The sequence below is a fragment of the Siphateles boraxobius genome, unplaced genomic scaffold (assembly GCF_051911475.1).
Source record: "Siphateles boraxobius isolate OS27281-9 unplaced genomic scaffold, OSU_SipBor_1 68, whole genome shotgun sequence".
Lineage (NCBI taxonomy): Eukaryota > Metazoa > Chordata > Actinopteri > Cypriniformes > Leuciscidae > Siphateles > Siphateles boraxobius.
The window spans coordinates 4,440,449-4,463,416 of NW_027509195.1; the positions used below are offsets into that span (position 1 = coordinate 4,440,449).

Genomic DNA, 22,968 nt, shown 5'->3' on the forward strand with positions numbered 1-22,968 from the left:
TTGAAGGGATCATGAAAGGTACTCCTAAATAACAGCACGTATGGGTTTAGTACCTGCCTGATCATTAAGAAAACAAAGCTTTGAACGTGTGATGGGTTAGAGAATAGGGTGGGAATCTCCAAAGCAACTGTCTCCACAGAGGGGCGTTCGAGGGACACAATAGCCACCAGTCATGGGGGATTTGAAGGGTCACTAAGCAAGCATTTAGATCTGCTGATTTCAAATGAATGGGTGGGTTATTTAAAATGCACAGTGTTTGGAGGAAGTTTCTAGAACTTTCAAGGGAGTAAACCATGAATGTATAGTCTGTAGGACCCAGCCTCAGGTGAAGAAGAAAGGAGGATTGTAACAATCTACATGTTACAATCCTCCTTTCTGAAAAATGAGTTGTTCTGAAACACTGGTCTCAGTTTCCATATCCAAATGTAAACACATTCGTTGAAGACAACAGTGTAAATAATGGGAATGAGTTATATGTGCAATGCTTTAATAAAGTAGCAATGACTTGATGCACAACAAATGTGGAGAAACAACAACAATGAAATCTGATCTGATCAGTTCATGCAAAGATTTAATTTTTTATTTTTTTGCTGTTCAGACTACAAATAATGGAAAGGCTTGAATTAGCTTATATTTTTATATCTTTAGTTTTCATGTTCATTTTTATTTATTTTAAGTCATATAGTGCTATGCGTTTTATTTATTTTTATTTCAGTTTTAGTTTTCCTTTATTCCCAGTGAATAATTGTAGTGCTTTTGTAGGCAAATTGACAAGTTTTTCAACTAATATTTATATTTTATTTTATTTATGAAAGTAAAAGGTCTGCAAAGTTTTAAAGATCAATGTGCACAAAAAATAAAGTTATTGTCAAGAAAGACTTCATTCTGAACTGGTGAAACGAGCCATCATCAATTCCAGACTCACTTCCAGCTACATACTGTACCCAGAGCCATAAAGAGAAAGAGTTGCGAAACCATAGACTGCGACTGCGATACTTCTAGGATTTGAAGATCTGGTTAGTTCCAAACACAGTCATTTGGGCGCTGGACTCCATTCACTTACATTGCTGCGCGTCGAGTTGTTCCAGAGGTAAGTTGCTGAAATATCGACCTCTTTTGAATTGTCAACTGTCTATATTGTATTAGAGGCCCTTTGCAATGCTTATACTGGTCTTCATTTGTACATTCACAGGGTAATTATTTATATTTATTTTGGTTGTTTCAACCAATTTTCAAGCACTGCCTGCTAGCTAGTTAGCTAGCGCGACTTAGTCAGCTGTGACAGTAAGAGTTCGGTAATGAATCGCTACCACCTTTATAGCAACTTTTATTTAATTTAATTTTTGGGTTATACTAACTTTTCATTATGTGACGTGTTGGCTGAGTTTCGAGTGGTGAATGCTGCGCGTCAAGTTGTTCCAGAGGACCTCTACAACCTCTACAAGAGGGAACGAGTATTGCGTAAGTTGCTTACGCTATGGGTAAAGTCATCTTTTCTCGAGATATTGAAGCCAAAGATTATCTTTAATTTTCCATTTATTGTAAACGCAGTGCAGCAGCCAACAAACCTAGAGCAGGCTATCTTGCATGCTCATTGGCTGCCCTGCGGCAACTGCTGCAGCCTACCACTGAGCCTCGCGCGTGACTTCACGCCGTCTACGCGTCACAGCCTGCCAATGGTCGCTTAGCGTATAAAAGTCAGGCTCGGAGGCTGCGTCATTGGTTTCATCAGCTGAAGTGAAAATCGCTCGTGGTGCCTGCACGGTGGGGTTACACAATACTCGTTCCCTCTTCTAGAGAGAACCGTGTTTACGTATGTAACCGAGTACGTTCTCTTACGAGAGGTTCTCTCGTATGCTTAAGTTGCTTACGCTACGGGAACCCATTGTCAACGTCGTGCACGCCCAGCATCCACTTCATGAGTCCCAGGGATTCCCGGGGAACATAGATAAGTGGGAAACAGGTGGCCAGCAATGCGGGACCGTTGCCGGTCTATATAAATATTCACCATACAGTAAAGCTCAACCAGGAGAGCTAAGGTCACGTGAGAGTAGTCTGCACATGATAAATCTGGGCAGTACATACACACCGCTCATACTGACAGAAGTCTAGCCTGCAGGGCGGGAACTTCCAGGTAATAGAACCTAACAAATGTGGACGGGGAGGCCCAGCCTGCCGCCTCACAAATGTCCTGAATGGAAATCCCGCTGGACCAAGCCCACGATGAGGCCACGCCTCTGGTGGAATGAGCCCTGCAGACCTGGAATGGGCATTGCAGGTGGAACGGGCATTGCAGACCTTTAGACACATAAGCGGATGCAATAGCATCCACTATCCATCTGGACAGGCTCTTTTTTGAGGTGGTGAGACCTTTGGTGCGCCCAAGAGCTGCTCCAAGCGCCTGAAAGGGGCGGAGCGTGTAAGGTAAGCCCTCAAAGCCCTGACAGGGCAGAGGAGATTAACATCGCCCTCACTATCGGATGCTGGTAGAGCCGATAGAGAAATGACCTGCACTCTGAATGGAGTGCCTATCACCTCAGGGACATAGCCATGCCTTGGTTTAAGGATGACTTTAGAGTCATTTGGTCCAAACTCAAGACACGCAGCGCTAACAGACAGCGTGTGTAAATCCCCCACACGTTTAACTGATGACAGAGCTGTCAGAAAAACGGTTTTAAGCGAGAGGTACTTTAGGTCCACGGAGTCTATCGGTTCAAAGGGGAAAGCTTTCAGGGCCTCTAGGACCAAGGAAAGATCCCACATGGGAACCGACGGGGGTCGCGGGGGGATTCATCCTCCTGGCTCCCCTAAGGAAGCGGATGACCAGCTCGTACCTTCCTATTGACTGGCCGTGCGTTGATTCAGCGAATGCTGCAACGGCCGCCACATAAACTTTAAGCGTGGAGGAGGACATGCCCCTGTCCAACAGCTCTTGAAGGAAACTAAACAACCACAATACCCCACATGTCCGTGGGTCCAGATTTCTATCGGCACACCATTTGGAGAACACAGATCATTTAGACGCGTAGAGCCGCCTCGTAGAGGGAGCTCTGGATTACGTAATCATGTTCATCACTCCTTCTGGCAATACAACGGGTATCCGTTGATTAACCATACATGCAGAGACCAGCGCTCTGGATGGGGATGCCAGATCGAGCCGCGGGCTTGAGAGAGGAGAACTCTCCTCACCGGAATCGGCCAAGGGGCTGTGTGTGACAGCCGCGTCAGCTCCGGGAACCAGAATCGGTTCTCCCATTGCGGGGCTATAAGGATCACCGAGTGGCGCGTTTCCCTGATCCTCTTGATTACCTCTGGTAATGGAGAGACCGGAGGGAAAGTATGGAGTGGGAGGCTGGGCCAGCGCATCCTCGTTCTTTGAAAAGAACCTAGGGCAATGAGCGTTGTCTTTTGACGCACACAGGTCAACTTCCGCTATGCCGAAAAGGCGCCACAGTAACTGGACTGTTTGGGGGTGCAGGGACCATTCCCCTGGGGGAACACTGTTCCTGGACAGTTTGTCTGGGCCATCGTTCAGATGGCCTGGCACATGCGCGGCTCTCAGCGAGCGCAGAAGGTGCTGGGACCATATGAGGAGGTGTTCCGTCAGACTGCAGAGATTCCTGGATCTGACACCGCCCTGACGGTTCACGTATGACACCACAGACATGTTGTCCGATCATACTAGAACGTGGTGGTCTCGTATGAGCGGGAGAAAGTGCTTCAGCGCGTTCTCAACCGCTATCATCTCTAGACAGTTTATGTGAAGGCATTTCTCTCGGTCTGACCACAGAGGTTTGAGGCGTCCGTCGAGATGACTTTTCGATATGAGACGGCTCTCATCGTTACTCCTCGCTGGAACCAGTTGGCCGCTAACCAGGGTTGCAGAGCTGAAACGCAGCTCTGAGTCACTCTGATTCGTCTGCAGCCGAGAGCCCAAGCTCGGTGAGTCACTCGAGCATTCAACCAGCGTTGTAGCGGGCGCATGCGCAGTAGCCCCAGCTGAAGCACTGCTGAAACATTCTTGAAACGTTTTCAGAGAAGCGAAGCTGCCCTTCTGGAAAGACGCGGCCAGGTGTCGCACACGGCGCGCGCGCTGTGTCAATAAACGGGCCATCATAGCCACGGAGTCCAGTTCTATCCCCAGAAAGGAAACTGACAAACTGGGCAGTAATGAGCTCTTGGTCCAGTTTACCGTGAGACCTAGGCTTTCCCAGATGACCGAGGAGCACTGTTCTGAGAGATAACAGTTCTATCTCTGACTGTGCCAGAATCAGCCAATCGTCCAAATAGTTCAGAATCCGCATGCCTGATTTCTCAGGGGAGCGAGAGCCGTGTCCATGCACTTCGTCATGTACAGGGTGCTAAAGACGGTCAGAACGGGAGGACGGTGTATTGATATACCTGGCCGTCGAAGGCGAATCTCAAGAATGGCCTGTGACGGGGTATTATCTGAATCTGAAAGTAAGCATCTTTCAGATCGAGAGATATAAACCAGTCCCTCGGGCGAATTTGCGTGAGGATTTGTCTGGTCGTGAGCATTTTCATGAGAGCTTTGTTCAAATATCTCAGATCTAAGATAGGTCTTAGAGCTCCGTCCTTCTTGGGTGCGAGGAAATAGCGGCTGTAAAAGCCTTACTCGCTCAAAGAAGGAGGTACTGGTTCTATAGCCCCTTTGCACAGCAGTTTGGTCATTTCTGCGCGGAGTAGATGCGCTACTTCCGCTTTCACTTTCGTCTCGGTTCGTGCTCGAAAGCGAGGGGGACAGCGAGCGAACTGTAGTGAATAGCCCTGTCGTATTGTGCTTAGCACCCACTCTGATATCCCTGGAATCACTTCCCATGTTTTTACATGTACAGCTAGGGACAGAATGGCCTCCGAGTTCCGATCGCCGCACTTCATGGGCTTGGGAAACTGAACCGGAGGTCTGGGCGCGACGCACGGGCCCTCTGCACTCGAAAACGGCGTCTCGCTGCCAGCGGTAGCTGGCTGTTTCATATGTGACGTCCCGATTGCTTTGAATGGGGAACGTTTCATGATACGCGACCTGCGCCCGTGGCAAAAAGTTTTGTTAGTAAGCGTGAGCGCTTGTGAGCGGGCACGTAACTTACATTCATATGTGACGTCCCGATTGCTTTGAATGGGAAACGTTTTATGATCACTTTGTGATGCGCGAGCGGCGCCTGGGGCGAGGTGTTTGTTAGTAAGCGTGAGCGCTCGCGTGCGAGCACATAACATTCATAACCTGACCGATATGAGGCTGCTTTGGCCATGCAACAGAGTGGGCAGATAGTAGGCGTGGGCATGTAGTTGTGGGCACGTTTCCTACATCTAACTTCCTACCTGCTGGTCGCTGGTTTCAACGGCGGCTGCTTCTCTCAGAGTCGAGCGATGCAGAGAACTTCGCTGAAGATGATGAAATCGGTGACGCAGCCTCCGAGCCTGACTTTTATACGCTAAGCCACCCCCGTTTTGGCGGGCTGTGACACGTAGAGGGCGCGAAGTCACGCGTGAGGCTCAGTGGTAGGCTGCAGCAGTTGCCACAGGGCAGCCAATGAGCATGCAAGATAGCCTGCTATAGGTTTGCTGGCTGCTGCACTGCGTTAACAATAAATGGAAAATTAAGGATAATTTTTGGCTTCAATATCTCGAGAAAAGATGACTATACCCGTAGCCTAAGCAACTTATGCAATACGAGAGAACCTCTTGTAAGAGAACTTATCTAAATAATATACAGTATTTCGCTGTCACCCTGCCTCTCCAAATGCAAAACTGACATTAACAAAATGCAATAATGCAATAACAGCTTAAAAAGTACTTGGGTGTGTGTTTCATTTTATATATACCAATATTCAATAATGCAATCGCTGCTGTCTGTCCCATAGAAGAACATGACAGCCAGCGTATGTTTTGGAACTATTCGGGCTTACATCTACCACGTGACAGCCATAGCGGCGAAATCAAAGAGTGTTGCAACTCTTTCTCTCTATGGCTCTGACTGTACCTACGTAACTATAAAATAAACTCGAATAATACCAGCCTATGGTTTTCGTTGGCAGCCCGCGAACAATGTCTACCTTGACCTGCCCTCAAACACTAGTTGTAACTGAGACCTGTAAAGAGTTTGGTTTGTGTTGTCGATATGTCGAGAAGATGCTGTTTTCAGCGCTGCAAATCCACTTTGTTGCTCTTCAAAATTATGACGATTTTCACTAAAATTTATATGGAAAAACCGACGCCACAGTTACCATTCGTATCAAGCGCTGAGGAAGCCTCTAGAGCTGAAATTCATGATGTTTCCTTTTTGACACGCGCTGCAATCAGTTGACCAGGGGCCTGTTTCAGAAAGGAGGTTAAGTGAAAACTCTGAGTATGTTAACCCTGAGATGAGGGAAACTCTGGGTTTTCTGTTTCAGAATGGGAGGTAAAAGGGTAAGTCAAGCCCGTTTCTGAAAGAGAGGTAACTTATACTCTGAGTCAGTTACCATGGTAACTTACTCTGTGAACCTAACCTGGTCGGGAGCAGGTTTTCTTCAGTAAACCCAGAGTTTATTTCGGTCTCCTCCCCTTTTTTAAAGAGGAAGCGGTGTTTAAACACCTCATTCATTCTTTCGGTACATTTATTCATTGCTGTTTTTTCCCCCAATTTTTTTAATAAGATGAAGTCTATATAACTTTTTAACTGGCAACTGAAAATACAGTAGATTACAGTTACATCATGTAGTTCTAAACAAATTCTACAGAATTAAACTGTGGCATTCACTGAAAATCACTGAACTATGTTCATTTGTGCACCAGAAGTTGATGGACCTTTCTCCTACTGTTCTTCCACACTCTGAGGGACGGGGGAGAGATAAGAATATCCGTTTATACTTAGATATAAACTTAGATTCTATAGGCTACTCCACATAAATAATGTGAAGAAATGTGAATGTGTAGATTGTTTGATGTGTAAACACATAATATTAATATTTCCTCTGTAGGCCTCTCTGTGGCGTCAGAAACTGTTTCTTCATCCCCATCTGCCTGTGAAGATGAGCATTTGGTTGAGCACACTTTATAATACTATTTGTCATAATTTCTGGTGTATTGAGTAGGCTACGTACAACTGTCTGGGGTTCTTTTGGGACAGGAGGCTCCAAAAGACAGATATTACCATCAGAATCTGTTGGGAGCAACAAAAAACCCAACCCAAAGTAAAATATATGGAAATATCAAAAACAGCCTATATAAAAAATAACACATATGTAGACCTCTTACATTTTATGAAGACACTTTAATCTTTGGGAGTGACTGGCTCTGATGAAGTCCCTCCAGGAATTCTCTCAGCCATTTGCCTTCCAGCATTCAGGCTCAGGGCCATCTCCATCTCCTCTTCATCTCCATCTCCTCTGCATCTCCATCTCCTCTGCATCTCCATCTCCATCTCTTCTGCATCTCCATCTTCATCTCCTCTGCATCTCCATCTTCATCTCCATCTTCATCTCCTCTGAATCTCCATCTTCATCTCCATCTTTGCGAGCCTCTTCCTTCTTTCTGTTGGCTGAGAAGAAGCCAAATGAGAATGAACATGTAATTGTGTTAATTAGACCTATGTCAAAAATGCTGCTGCACTGCTAGACACTGGATGCTATTTAGTTATTTAATATGTCAAATGTTTGTAAAGTCAGGTAGCCTACATCCATGATATGCTCAAGCCTTACCTGATTGAATTATGTTTTTATATTTCATTTTCACTGCTGCCATGTTCTTTTAATGCCTGCAGGATTGCACCTACATGAACATTAAAATTAGGTTGAATAACATACTGTTCTTCCAGTTTCACCTCTGATATTATAACAGTTGGGTAAGTTAATCTAAAATAGTTATTAATTACTAACTACAAATGACATCTTCAACAGTGTAATTAGATTAATGTAATAATTACTATCTCTAGAAAGTATTGGTCTACTTATTACTAATTACTTTATAAATCCCATATCAACATCAACCACTTGAACAATACAAAAAGAGACAATAAACTACACTTTTAATGCTTTCAAATTAACAATATACAATTGCATGAATTATTCTTGAATTGACCAAAGTGTAGAGAGAGATGGTTACATTTAAAAATATACCTTTTAAAAATGTTATGTTAAATCCAATATTGTTTTATACAGAATTGTTCTAGTCTATGCAGTATTTAATGCAAGGACATCGTATTTTACTTTATATCATAGAAGAATTAAGAGTAATCCCTTTAATTAAATTACAGTATTTAGATTACTTGGTAATTACACCCAACACTGTATAACAGTAAATAAAATGTAAGCTTACGCATTGATTCGAGCAACTATTTTCTCCCAAACTAACTCTCTCGATCGCCGCTGCTGCCCTGTTGCTTAAAAAAAAAATGTTTGCATACTGCTGGTGAGAAATATGCAGACCTCTTTTTGTCTGGTGCTGTTACCATGGTGACTCATAATATCTGCGCTTTTTATAGTTGTGGTGCACCCACTTTACTCAGAGTCAGTCAACTTAGAGTTGATTGAACTTACTCATTTCAGCTGTTCTGAAACCGAAAACTCAGAGTTTCCCATCTCAGGGTAAGTCAACTCAGAGTTCAAGTTTTAACTCAGAGTTGGTTGAACCTCCTTATTGAAACAGGCCCCAGGCCATCTGACCAATCAGAGCAGAGTAGACCAACCACAACAGACTGGGCCATCTGACTAATCAGAGCAGAGGAAGCTTCTCTTTGAACAAACTGTTTTCAGACTGTGAGAAATGAGGCGATGCTTCAATGAGACAATTAAAGTGATTTTTTGACTTTTGATTCATGTAAACCTGTAGGAGACCTCCAAAACAAAAACAAAAAATTAAAGAAAAACATGAATTAATCATTTACAATAATTTAAATATTATGCATTCACAAAATATATTTAAACTTTATTTCGTGTCAACTTTTAGTACACAGGGCGAGTTTCTCATTTATTGTTTTATAAAGGATCTGTTTCTGTTTCCACCTTTTATCATGTAACAGTAACTTATCCGTTTTAATGAGTGTTTCCTGAAGAGTTACGCATCTCTGTCCAGATGACGAGCCACTCTCTTTATTACCGTCAGATTCTTGTTGGAATGGCAGCGTGAACTGAGCATAGACTGTAAAAAAAGAACTGAGCCTCATGTTCAACTCCAGGAATGTTTGTGGAACTTGAAGGGGGAGGGAAAAATGTCTCTGTGTTGATATTTCCGTCTCGCATTTTTTTCCCCCCTACTAAATACATTCAAACTTTATGCGACACAGATGTTTGAACAGTGCTGCTATCTGTGCAAGAAGCACATTCGCTTTTTCAGTCAGCGGTCACCTACACGGCAGAAGCGGAGTGTGTAGAGCCGCATGACTGATATCCGTGTTTGTTCTGGCAATTTGACATATTTCCCTACATGCTGCCAGCGATGGCAACGAGAACGATAAAGCCAGAGAAAATCCCTGAGCATTTAAGGATACTAACTTGGCATTTCACACTGGTTTCGATACTTTATGCGGTCACGGTTAGCCCAGAGTTGAAAGGATCAAGTCAACACAATAGTGAGACATGTGACATAACTAACTGACAGTAATGCGAGGAAGAGAGCCTAGAGCTCTTAATGCTATACATTTTTTTTTAAATCCACTAACAGCACAGTCAACTTCCTTAAAGTAAAACCAGATGTGCAGAAGGGGGTCAAGTTAAGTATAAACTATTTAGAGGGATACTGTAGATCATATTACTTTATATGGTCTTTTCACACTTAAAATTAAGCACAAGTGATTCTGCAGCCTGGGTCAATGTTATTATTTTCAATATGTATCACTTATCATATACTTGACTAGGTTAGTGCATACAGGTATAATTTGGACTTGATTCTGATTGAATCATTGTTGTTTTGCTATTGCTGTGATGTCATGTGATTGACAGGTTGTCCCGCCCTCACACCAGTAAACGCATCATCAGAGAAGAGATGAGGGGAAGTTATTTTGATTAAAGATTACGAGGGTACGTGAATTACAAAAATAAATAAATAATGATGTGGCAGATGAATAATTTATAACAAATACTGCAATATTCTAAAAAAAAAGAAAGAAAAAAAAAGAAATAGTCAGTTTAGATTTTTATAGTGACTTTAAGCAGTTAAGGGTTCAGTACAATTTGAAAAGCCCTTTTGGAGGCTGCAGTAAAATTAAATCTCTTGACAAGCTGTAAATGAATAATAACACAAACATATTTATTATTATCACTATAGTATCCTCTCTTTAAAAAACATTTAAAAAAAATGCAACAAAGTCAAAAGTTATGGAATATTACAGACGGGTCCTTGATTAAATCATCTCCGGCAATGAGCTGCCCTGGGATAAAAGGGACCTCAATTCAGCCCCAACCACAGCCGGAAGAGGGCGTCCTGCTAAGGCACCCAAGGGCGAGGGGAGGTTACACAGTAATGGTCAGACTTTGGGAAACACACAAACAAAAAAATTGGTCCAGAAATCCATAAACATACTCTTTAAAACATAACTTGATTTATTTTAATACAAAATATAATGATAATGTCAATAAATAAGTGTCCATAGAAGTCCATGAGTCAGGGAGCGATCTCACTGCTGTACGTCATGGCACTGCAAATCTTGTGAGAATACACGCCAAAGAGAAAACCTCACAGAGTGACCGGAGAGAACATAGGAAAGAGTGAGGGAAGGCCAATGAGATGCCAAGACCTTGAGGCTAGCGTGTGAGGTGACAACAAAACCATAACATATTATAACAAAGTGCCAATTTGATGATGGAAACAAACGCATCAGTTATTGGCAGACTCACTCCTCCACACAAATGTCCTTAGTTTGAGACTGTTAGAAGGCTAGATTAATTTTGGCACCTCAAAAATAATTTGTAAACATAAGCAGCTCTAGGTCACAGTCTCTGTCTCCAATCAAATACAAGTCTGTGAAAGTCTTTCTATTCTGTGCAGCTGTCGAAATAACATGAGGACAATTGCTAGTGAGCGATACAACAGATTTAAACACTCCATGTTGAGATGCATTCATTTTGCATTCTTTCTATATGCATGGAACATTGGAACCATATTGGTTATTGGCAGATATTAGATAATTTATATTTCTATTGTGATGCTCGTTTCCCCTATTTTTACATATACAGAAAAAAAAATATTTAGGCCTGAATTGCATGTAAAATGTACATCCATTCGGACCACAAAGTTTTAACTTGAACTATCAAACTTAGATGTGATGCGATGCATATTTCTCAGTCATAAATTAAACATGTAAGACATCTGTAATAGTAATAATAGTGAATGTGATTTAAATACACAATAACTAGGTTTACACATTTATCTGTTTGTCAATAAATTTGAATAAATGCATTTTGAAAATATGATTATTTAAATTAAATAAAATAGATGCAAATAGCTGCATAGAAGTGCATACATCATTCCTGTTACATTTACTGTATGTATAACTGACAAATATGCATAACAATAATTATTTTTTATTTAGTCAAAAATGTGTAATCCAAATGGATGAAAACTTAAGATGCAATTCAATTACATACATCTTAAAAGTATGACTTTTTTTGAGTGTAGAATAATCTTTAAAAATACTAATAATTTAATATCACTGATTAATGTGATCTTTGGCACCAAATCATCAAATATCCATAAATGAATATCCATTTTATACTCAACATTATAATGTTGTGATGCCTTAATTAACTTTTATTTTTAATCACAGTTTTATATTTATCTTTTATTTATTTAGACAAAATAGTGTAGAATTTTAATATCAGCCGTGACATGAAAAAGATCAGCTTATCCGTTTTGGGAACGTTTAAATCTGTTGCATCGCATTGGTTACAAAGTGTTCACACAGACAGCGATTTGCAAAGCAATCTGAATTAACTTTCAATGTGACTTGGCAATTTGAGTTGACGTGAGTGACAGTTTAACATTATGCAAAAATGAACCGTGACAACCAGGAGTGAACAGTGGTGCTCATTTGATCAGCTGATACAGTACAGTAAGGTGACCTCTAAATCACTCTCAGTGTAAACGCAAAGTGCAAGTGATGTGAAATTTTAAGAGGTCCACCAGCAAGCGTCCCTCATTGAGCGTGTCTTTAAAGAGCTTTGTGTAACTGAATATCCCTGTGTAATTGAGTGTTCGCTGTCAAAGGCCGCAATGACATTGACATCTCTCTCCTATTGTCTTAAGTTCACTTAACTTTTACCACACACACACACACACACACACACACACACACACACACACACACACACACACACACACACACACACACACACACACACACACACTATCTGGCTTAAGTTAGACTGGTCACATCATGTCGGACAATAAGAGCAATACTAAATATATGTTCATATATAACCATATACACACATATTTTACACACATATTCCAAAATGTACATCTTCATGCACAACTGATGGAAGAAGAAAAAAGGCATCAGTCAATTATTATTATTTTTTTTGGTACCACAGTACATGAAGTTCCTCTAAATTTACACATGACTCTTGAAATTTCACCACTAGGGTCCTTAATTCAGTATACATTTATTTTCTGTACGTATATATTTACAAAGAACCAAATCCTGAAAGTACCAGGCGGATGTGGATGATTTACCTCATTTCAATGTGAAATGAAAGATCTGATATTAAGACTTATTTACTCAAACCAAAAGAACTACTTAAGGAAGGAGAATGTTCAGGGGAAATATGAACATCAGATTTTCAGATCAGTGCTGATATAAAAAGGCCAACTCTATAACAATACTCTATTATTGTGGACCCACTCGCACAGTACTGGTAGGTTTCATATGCACATTATGAAATATTTAGAGATGCATATGTTTGGAGTGGTATCACAGCTCACAGTGTTAACATCAATCAAACCGGTTACTCTCCGATATTCCTACTATTTTCTTAAAGGGATATCACCCAAAAATGAAAATTCTGTTCTTAATTACTCACCCTCATGTCGTTCTAAAGCCTTATAAACCCTTCGTTCATCTTCGGAACACAAATGAAGATCTTTTCGATGAAATCTGAGCACTTTCTGTCCCTCCATTGACAGCTAATCAAGGAGGGTTCAGTTGAGCTTCTGTTTATGTTTGCTGATCAATGTTTAAATTCATTTAAATCTGTTTATCATGTAAAGAAATCTTGTCCCTTCAGAAAATGTGGTCTAAACTGCTCAATTCATATGTATTAGTTTAGTTTGACGATCTCTTTTTGAACTTTTTAAAGCATCAAAGTGGTAGTTGTGCAGCTGTCAATGGAGGGACAGAAATCTCTCAGATTTCATTAAACAGATCTTCATTTGTGTTCCAAAGATGAACGAACGTCTTATGGGTTTGAACGACATGAGGGTGAGTAAATTATGACAGAATTTAAATTTTTGGGTGAACTATCCTTTAATATCAAGTGGGTTCAGAGGCTGTTGAAGGCATCTGTAAAAGAAATGAGTTTAAGCACAAGTGCAGATGCAACACTGAGCATTAAACTTGAATAAATGAAGTGCACTGGACCAGTGACATCAATGAGGGATTGAGAGGATTTTCAAATAGAGTTTACAGCAGCTAATGGCTTCTTTTTTTAAAAGGTTTCTGTACAATACTAAAAAATACTTTTTCTTGTTCTTACACATAAATAGATATTCTCCTTAAAATGTACATTGTGTGAAAAACAGACAGAAAAAACACTGTGATGACATGATAATGCAAAAAGCGAGATGTTAAAATAATTTCCAATGGAAGTATAACGCTTAAATTCAAATGCGTTATTCACTATTATTTTATTAACTTATTATATTATACATTCACTTTTATTACAACGACATAAATTGGGGATTAAATAACTCTATTTAATTTTGCCATCAATTTAGATAATGTACAAATAATTGCCCCTCGGGGACAATAAAGTTACCTTGAGATGATTTTAGAAAGTTGTTTTAGAGGCAGAACAAGTTTTTTACATTTACCAAGACAAACTATTTTCTGTGGAATAATGTGCACTGACTAATAAAGTAGTTAAATAAAGTTAATTTTGATTTTATGTTGACTAAGAGCATCTGCTTTTGCCTTTCCGACTGAAGAAAATGCAGGAACATTGAAAAACAGCTCCACAGAACTGCAGTACCTGAAACTGCTTTGTAGGAGGCGCCAGAGAGACTTGTGATTTTCACACCACATTTTTCATACCAGCACACGCTTGAACACTGCGCGATTGAGCACTCACTAACAGTTTGCTCGGTAAGCCGTATATGTTCCAGGTTTTCTTTGATTTTTGTACAAGAAAATCAAATCAGGTCACAGTTTAACAAAATAAATAACATTCAAAAACTCTTTTTAAAATGTGAGTGACCAGTCTAATTAAGACCATGGCATTCTCTCATCTCTGTCATGTTTGTTTTATTTGATATCTCTAAAAATGGTGTTCCTCCTCTCTCTCCTATGTTGTTAAGTTGTTGTTATCTGTTCTTTGAAATAAACAGGCCCAAACGAAATCTGTAATGCACAGAAATATGAAACATAATTTAAGTTGATAATGTTTTCAGCTAACAGTATGAGTTTAGTTTACACTTTTTTTTATATCATATTTAAATTGATTCCGCAGATTTCCCTTCAAAATCAGAGCAGAAAATCCGTAAAGTTTCAGAGATTCCGCCTGGTCCTGGAAATTGATTTTCGAAACAGTGTGTGTGGATATTTTTGTACCTATTTGTTTAGCACCTGGAAAAAGTGCTATCCCTCTCTTTTACGATGCCACCAATCACCTCTAGACACCCTCGCCTCAAAGAGCCAATCAGAGCACAGAGACAGTGGACAGGTCATGGTGAAGAGAGAGGAGCAGATCGGTCAGGCCACTCCAGTGTATGTTATTGCAGAGGCCCTCTCAGCTCTCTTCAACTAGAGACATCAGGAGATACAAGTAGTGAAGCATGTTTGCTTGAAAAAAAAAAAGATTTCTATGAAAATCAGTAGTTAATGCTGGAACAAGGATTGGAAAAATTAAAACTGCATTTTCAACCCTGTGTCTTCCAGTTTCAGTCTGTGCAGGTTCAGAAGAAATGTGGGATTCCCTCAAAAATGAGGGAGGAACATGGACCGAGCAAAAAAACTAAAATGATAATCCAACCGTGACGACACGAAAAAGGAGTACTTTCTCCTCGAGTGGTTGTGCAATGAGGGAGATGGAGAGAAATGGGATGGAGAGAATGAGAGAAAGAGGTGGGGGTTGGGGGTCTATGACTCAGATGAGGAGCGCGACCCCCCCTGCACCAGTGATCTGTAGACGGAGGAGTTGAGGAATCGTGGGTAGGAGTCTCTGTGCATGAGGGTGTAGATCTGCAGCTGTGCATCCTCAAATATGTGAGGGGTGGGATCCTGTAACCTCCTGTTGATCACTTCCCTCACGCGAGAGTCCAGACTCACCTTCAAGACAGAAAGACAGTATTGTGAATATTAAAATATAATGCTTTTAAAAAAAAAAGATATAATTTTATTGCCGTTTATATTCTAAAACTCAGGTTTAAGAAGGTCAGATTTTAAGCCTGTGTTAAACAATGTTTTAGACTTTTGAAATCAAACACTTCTCCTACCACCCTTTTTTGACCAATGAATTTTGAGTACTGTTTCTGTCATGATCACTGCATAAGTATTTGTAAAATCATTTCATACTTGTCTTATTAACTCCATAAATATGCAAATAATGTTGTTAACGAAGATAACTCATAAAAGTAGTTTTATGGTTTCTCACTGAAATAATAACATATCGCTCTTCACAAAATGTAAAAAAAAAAAAAAAAAAAAAAAAAAATCAATCAATAGTTTGGAGTCAGAAATATTTATTTTTTTAATTCATGCTAATTGAATTGATCAAAATTGACAGTAAATTCTACAAACGATTTCTATTTTAAATAAATGTTCTTTTGAAATTTCTATTAATCAAAGAATCCTGAAACGTACTCGGTTACTAACGTAACCTCGGTTCTCTCTAGAGAGGGAACGAGTATTGCGTAATATCTTACGCTATGGGGGAAAACCTCTTTTCCACGAGATATTGAAGCCAAAATTTATCCTTAATTTTGAATTAATGTAAAACGCTGTGTAGCAGCATGCAGACATAGGCAAGACGGCTCGCGCGCCTATTGGCTGCCTTGCGGCAACAGCAGCACCCTATCGAGAGAGGCCCTACGTGACGTGATACCCAATGTGTCCCATTTCGTCACGTCCCGCCAGAATAGGCGTGGCCTTGGCCTATAAATACACTCGACAGGCTCACACAAACTGGTTTTCATCACTGAAGCGAACCAGCGCTGTTGTATGCACGGCAAGATACGCAGTACTCGTTCCCTCTCTAGAGAGAACCGAGGTTACGTTTGTAACCGAGTACGTTCTCTTACGAGAGTATCTCTTGTACTGCGTAATATGTTACGCTATAGGGAACACAATGCAACACGCCGTGCGTACTGGGATCCGACACCAAAGTCCCAAGGGCAGTAGCCGGGGGCTCATATAGTGCATAATCACCGTAGACTCACAGAGAGTCTGAGAAGAGAGGCTACAAGCATCATTCCCCATGAAATAGCGTCCCACAGGAGCTAGTTATGTTAACAGTGTTTCACGCAGACAGGGTGAACGTGTTCAGCCTGAACTGGGTATAAGTACGGGTTATTCAACACCCATGGAGCTGTTCTATCGACCAGTGAGCGATGCACAAGCAAAACTCAGCATTCTGCGCCGGCGCAGCGGGGCAGATAGTACTGAATTCTAGACCGACAGCAGCTTGGCCTGTAAGGCGGAAACCTCTAGGTTATATGTAGACGGCGAGGCCCAGCCTGCCGCCAAACAGATATCCTGCAAGGAAATTCCGCTAGACCACGCCCACGACGAGGCCACGCCTCTCGTGGAGTGCGCTCTGACACCCAAAGGGCACTGCAGGCCCTTAGAAGTGTAAGCCAGCGCTATGGCATCGACTATCCATCTGTATAGGCTTTGTTTTGATGCGATCAGTCCCTTGGAGCGTCCACCGAACAAAACAAAGAGCTGCTCGGTCTATCTGAAGACAGACGAGCGGTATACATAAGCTCTCAATGCCCTGATAGGGCAAAGGAGACTTGCATCCTCCTCCTCCTCCTGGGCCCTGAACGGTGTGTTGAGGGATTTGGGCATGTACCCGTGTCTTGGTTTGAGTATGACTTTTGAGTCATTAGGCCCAACCTCCATACATGACGCGCTTACTGAGAGCGCTTGTAAGTCCCTTATGCGCTTCACTGAAGCGAGAGCCATAAGAAACACCATTTTGAAAGACAGATGTTTCATGTCTGACAAATGGATTGGCTCAAATGGGGCACCTTTCATGGCTTCCAAAACCATAGAAAGGTCCAACCCAGGGACTGAGGGGGGTCTGGGAGGATTCAGCCTCCAAGCTCCCCTGAGGAATCGCACGACCAGGTCGTTTTTCCCCAGTGACTGGCCAGACGTCGGTTTTGCAAACGCCGCTATGGCCGCCATGTATACTTTGAGCGCGGATGGGGTTCTGCCCTTATCCAACAGCTCCTGAAGGAAGGAAAGCACTTCCGTGACCCCGCAGTCTACGGGTGAAAAGCCCTGAGCTTGACACCAGGCAGAGAATACTGACCATTTCGAGGAATAGAGCCGTCTAGTAGACGGGGCTTTAGCGTGCGTGATCGTGTTTAACACTCCCTCCGGGAGGTTAGCGGGTACCCGTTGATGGCCCATGCATGTAGGGACCATAATTTCGGGCAAGGATGCCAAATCGAGCCCTTTGCCTGAAAAAGGATGTCTCTCCTCACCGGTATAGGCCACGGGGGAGTGCTGGTCAGCCGCATTAGGACTAGGAACAAAATCTGGTTCGTCCAGAGCGGAGCCACGAGCAGCACTGGGCATCCGTTTTCCCTGATTCGTTCCAGCACTTGAGGCAGGAGCGAGATGGGGGGGGGCATAGAGGGGGCAGCGGGGCCAAACGTGGGCCAGGGCATCTCTGCTCTTGGAGAAAAGTTTGGACAGTGAGCGTTCTCTTGGGACGTGAACAGGTCCACTTGCGCTCTGCCGAATGTCTCCCACAGCAGTTGGATCGTCTGCGGGTGCAGCGACCGTTCCCCTGCTGGGACATTGTTTCTGGACAGACTGTCTTGTCCCAGATTCAGGCGACCAGGCACATGCGCTGCTTTCAGTGAAAGCAGGTTGTGCTGAGCCCAGACCAGGAGGCGTTCCGTCAGCCTGTAAAGGTTTCGGGACCTGACGCCGCCCTGGCGATTTATGTATGCCACCACTGACATGTTGTCCGACCGGACCAAGACGTGGTGGCCTTTTAACTGGGGACAAAAGCGTGATCGAGCTAGAATCAGCCCATCGTCCAAGTAGTTCAAGACTCGCATGCGCTGAAGTCTCAGGGGTGCGAGAGCCGCGTCCATGCACTTCGTAAATGTACGGGGTGCTAGGGACAGGCCGAATGGCAGGACTGTGTATTGATATGCCTGGCCCTCGAAGGCGAATCTCAAGAATTGCCTGTGACGTCACGCTATTTGTATTTGGAAATAGGCGTCTTTCAGATCTATTGACATAAACCAGTCTCCCTGGCGAACTTGCGCGAGGATTTTCCTGGTTGTCAGCATTCTGAACTGGCGCTTCACAATCGCTCTGTTCAGCTGCCGTAGATCTAGAATGGGTCTGAGACCCTCATCTTTTTTCGGTGCCAGAAAATATCTGCTGTATAGCCTCCCTTCGCTCTGAGATAAAGGTTCTATGGCCCATTTGCTCAGTAGTTTCGCTATTTCGGCTCAAAGTAGATGAGATACTTCGTTGTTTACCGTAGTTTCGACTTGCGCCGTGTAATGGCGGGGACGTCGAGCAAACTGTAGCGAATAGCCTCTTTTTATAGTGCTCAACACCCATTCTGATACCCCCAGAAGGTTCCCCACATGCATCTGCGTGAATAGCTAGAGGTAGAATGAAATCGGGCTCTGGCCGCGGCATATCTGCGGCCGCAGAGCTTCGTTGTGCTGAGACATAAACACTGTGTTTACAGTGTGCAAGGCGGGGGGCGCGCCGATCACGGCGGGCAACCTGGTCGCGCTCGATTTCTCTATGACAGATTGTGGTGAGAGAGCGAGCGGGACAAACCCCGTGGGGTTGAGCGTGTCTGTGAGGGAATGTGGGCGCGGGACAGCGGGCACACTCACTACACTGAGAACACCGTCGGCTTGTGCTGACTGAATGTGTGTTGGTTTCGTTTTTACAGAAACCGTGGGACACGCATTGTGTAGTGTTTGTGGGCACTGTGTCGTGGGCACCTTCACTACATTTTTTGCACAATCGACATGAGTCGATTTTATTGGTGCTAGCCCTGAACTGTGCCGGGCTGTGTCTGTGTGTGGGAATGGGCACTGAGATGTGGGCATTCTTACAACACTCATAACACCATCGGCCATGGCCGGAATTCCAGAAAATACACTCTTTTTGGGATTTATCTGGGTCGTCGTAAAATGGCGTTTGTGTGCAGGCAAGCGAGCTGTGGTGCCGGCTTGTTTACTGCAAAATACACTGGAACAGTCACATTGTTTGGAACTGAACGAGCAAGAAGTTTCGGTGGAGTCTGGCCGCGGTGAGACTTAAACACCGTGGGTCTTAGCTGACTGTATGTGTGTTGGTTTCTTTTACAGAAAACGTGGCACATGCAGTGTGTAGTGTTTGTGGGCACTGGGTTGTGGGCACATTCACTACATTTAATGCACAATTGACATGAGTCGATCTCATTTGTGCGAGCCCTGCACTGTGGCGGGCTGTGTTTGTGTGTAGAAATGAACACTGGGCTGTGGTCATTTTTATTACACTCATAACACCATCGGCTGTGGCCGGAATACGAGAAAATACACTGCTTATATGATTTTTCTGGGTCGCGGTGGAAACAGCATTTGTGTGCAGGCAAGCGGGCCATGGTACCGACTTGTTTACTGCAAAATACACTGGAACAGTCGCATTTTCTTGGAACTGAACCAGCAAAAAGTTTGGGTGTAAGTCTGGCCGCAGCGAGACTAAATTTTATCTGCTGTGAGAGCTGGGCTCGAACAGGGGTCTCCCGTGCGAAGGCTTTGGGTTTCGCCACAGGGGGAAACGAAAAAAACTTAAATTAGCCCGAGCGGATAAGAGAGCGTCAGTTTTGTGTGTGTCGCCGTTTGTTTCCAGGCGTGCGTGTTATACAACAGGCTCCTTGCTGCAATATTGACATTTTCAGCCGTTTAAACTAAGAGGAGCTGAGAAATGTTTGAGAGATGGAGATTGGTCCGGCCTCGGCGGGACTAAAACACACTCTTTCCTCAATTCGCCGGTGACGCACGCCCACGGGGGGCGGGGTAGCTTTCTTATAACGTGAAAAAAGCTAGCCGTGGTTTTGATGCTGGCCCGTTTCCCTGACGACTAGCGGGCAGAAGGGGGGGAGTTCCACAGAGCTCGCCCAATCCTCACTGTCCGAAGCCAGGATAGAGCAGCTGGCCTTCTCTACAGATGCAGCTATCTCGTCGTCATAATGGCGGAGGCGGCGGCGCGCGGCGGCCGTTGTCCGTCAGTGAGCGACTCGATTGAAGCTGGTGAAGCTGGTGGGCGAACCGACGAGCTTTCACGGGCTGGAGAAGGCTCGGGGACCCGCTGAGTACGGCGCGGCACTACAGCGGACGGGAGTGCAGACTCGGAGAAAAAATGCCAGGCGAGTCCTCAGAGTCACCATGGCAATAGCTCGCTCAGCGAGCGCGAGAGCTGCATGATCCTTACCCAGGCGGGAAACGCAGATGAAATGGCGTTCCCCGTCGTTGAGTGCGGCTCGGCACGAGCCACAGGAACGAAGCATCTTTAAAAAGACGCTGCTTTTTTAGATAAAGAGAGAGCGAGTGTGAGTCGCGACGGCGAACACACATTCTCAGCGGAGTAAAAGGATATTGACGGCGGAAAGCGTAGCAGGTACGGCGGCTGAAGGCGGCGAGGTGAAAGCCAGCGGCTTCAGGCTCGAAGGCTCGTCCCGCAGAAGGCTTACAGTCAGACGGGCGCGGCTTCTCACTCCGGATCCAGCGATGCTTGAGCTTCGCTGAAGAGATGAAAATCAGTTTGTATAAGCCTGTCGAGCGTATTTATAGGCCAAGGCCACGCCTATTCTGGCGGGACGTGACAAAATGGGTGTGTAGCGCCCCCATTGGGTATCACGTCACGCAGGGCCTCTCTCGATAGGCTGCTGCTGTGAGCCGTCTTGCCTATGTCTGCATGCTGCCGCACAGCGTTTTACATTAATTCAAAATTAAGGATAATTTTTGGCTTCAATATCTCGTGGAAAATAGGTTTTCCCCCATAGCGTAAGATATTACGCAGTACGAGAGATACTCTCGTAAGAGAACAAACATATCGCTGTTTCCACAAAAATATGAAGCAGCATAACTGTTTTCAACATCAATAATAAGAAATGTTTCTTGAGCATCAAATCATCATATTAGAATTATTTCTGAAAGATCAAGTGACACTGACGACTGAAGTAATGATGCTGAAAATTCAGCTTTGCATCACAGAGATAAATTACATTTTAAAATGTATTTAAATAGAAAACAGATCATTTCAATTGTAATATTAAACATCAAACGAAATCAGCCTTGGTGATCATAAGAGACTTCTTTCAAATACATTAAAAAGTCTAACCGACCCTAAACTTTTGAACAGTAGTGTACCTCAAAATGTCTTAAATATCTTTTTTTTTTAAATCACAGTTAGTACTTAAGTCCAACAATGGTTTACTTTCCTCCACGACTCTATTTAATGATTCCTTTCATTCTCATACTAGACACTCAAGAGCTCGTACACTCTACAGGAACTAGGAGTTCAGGGCAAAACGAAGCTCATCCATCCGAACTCACTCACTCACTCTTGTACTCTACGGCCTATTTATATAACCACTTTACAGTAGAGCGTCCAGCAGGGATCAATTTATAGCTTCTTTTGCTCAACCTTTGCTCCTTAATTTACTTACTCAGCTGCCTCTAGAAAGTGTTGGAGTTTGAAGGTGTGAGTTCTGACTCCAATGATGAAAATGGCAAAAAGTCACATTTAACATGTCAACACAGTTAATTATAACGCAAACCAGCAGCACACGTGCGCACCGAGAACGCAACGAGTGTGTACAATTCATGCACACCCCGCCGTCTCACACCGACAGGAGGCAAAACATAAACATCTCATAATAGAAAGCAGGATCGACCGCCACTATGGTGCTAGAGATCTGTATATCAGGATGAGACAAAAAACATTAGGCTTCAATCATACATCTGGCAGAATTCCTTCACGCCTCATTTCTTTGTCACACATGATCTCTTAAACGTTTACTTTTTCAACATTTAGTGGTGTAAATTTTAAGCATCCAAAGTCAAGCATCCAAATAAGTTTACTTTAAGATAAGTCCCAAGCTGCTTCTCATTGGTTAGAACGCAGCCAATCACAGACCTGCGCAGAGGCTGAAATCTGCATTCCACAAAGAAGAGACAAAACAGAGGTGATAAAGAACAGCCACCAATCTTTCCATTGCAGTTACTGCAAACTGGACTTTTTATGGACATTATCTTCGGTGGCTGATTAGAAAGGATGTATATATATACAGTATTTATGCTTTATTTAATTTAAAGGTGCAGTATGTAATATTGACAGCTAGTGGTTGAAATGGTATTTCAGTCCAAATTCAAAATATTGGAGAGAGTCGTTTCCCCCTCCGGCTCAGACTCGACGCTCATGTTAGTTTCCACATTGAGGAAACACAACAGGAACGAGCTCAATTTTAGAATGGAAGGCAACAAGCCTTACACTGTATGCTTATGAGTTGATTGATCCGCGTTTTAATATGCCTCTGGTCATACAGCTTTTTAGATGGAGTA

The 22,968-nt window shown here is 43.1% G+C and overlaps 1 protein-coding gene across 12 annotated transcripts in view; it reads right to left on the reverse strand.

Annotated features, from left to right (window-relative positions):
* Window positions 1–10,123: 10,123 nt before the first annotated feature.
* rgs19 (regulator of G protein signaling 19) overlaps window positions 10,124–22,968 on the reverse strand; it is a 70,387-nt gene continuing 57,542 nt past the window's right edge. For all 12 annotated transcript variants that reach the window (XM_077214311.1, XM_077214305.1, XM_077214312.1 and 9 more), the window contains one exon: window positions 10,124–15,478. In XM_077214311.1, the coding sequence (XP_077070426.1) occupies window positions 15,290–15,478 (189 nt within the window). In that variant the 3' untranslated portion in view covers window positions 10,124–15,289. The remainder of the gene's footprint in view (window positions 15,479–22,968) is intronic.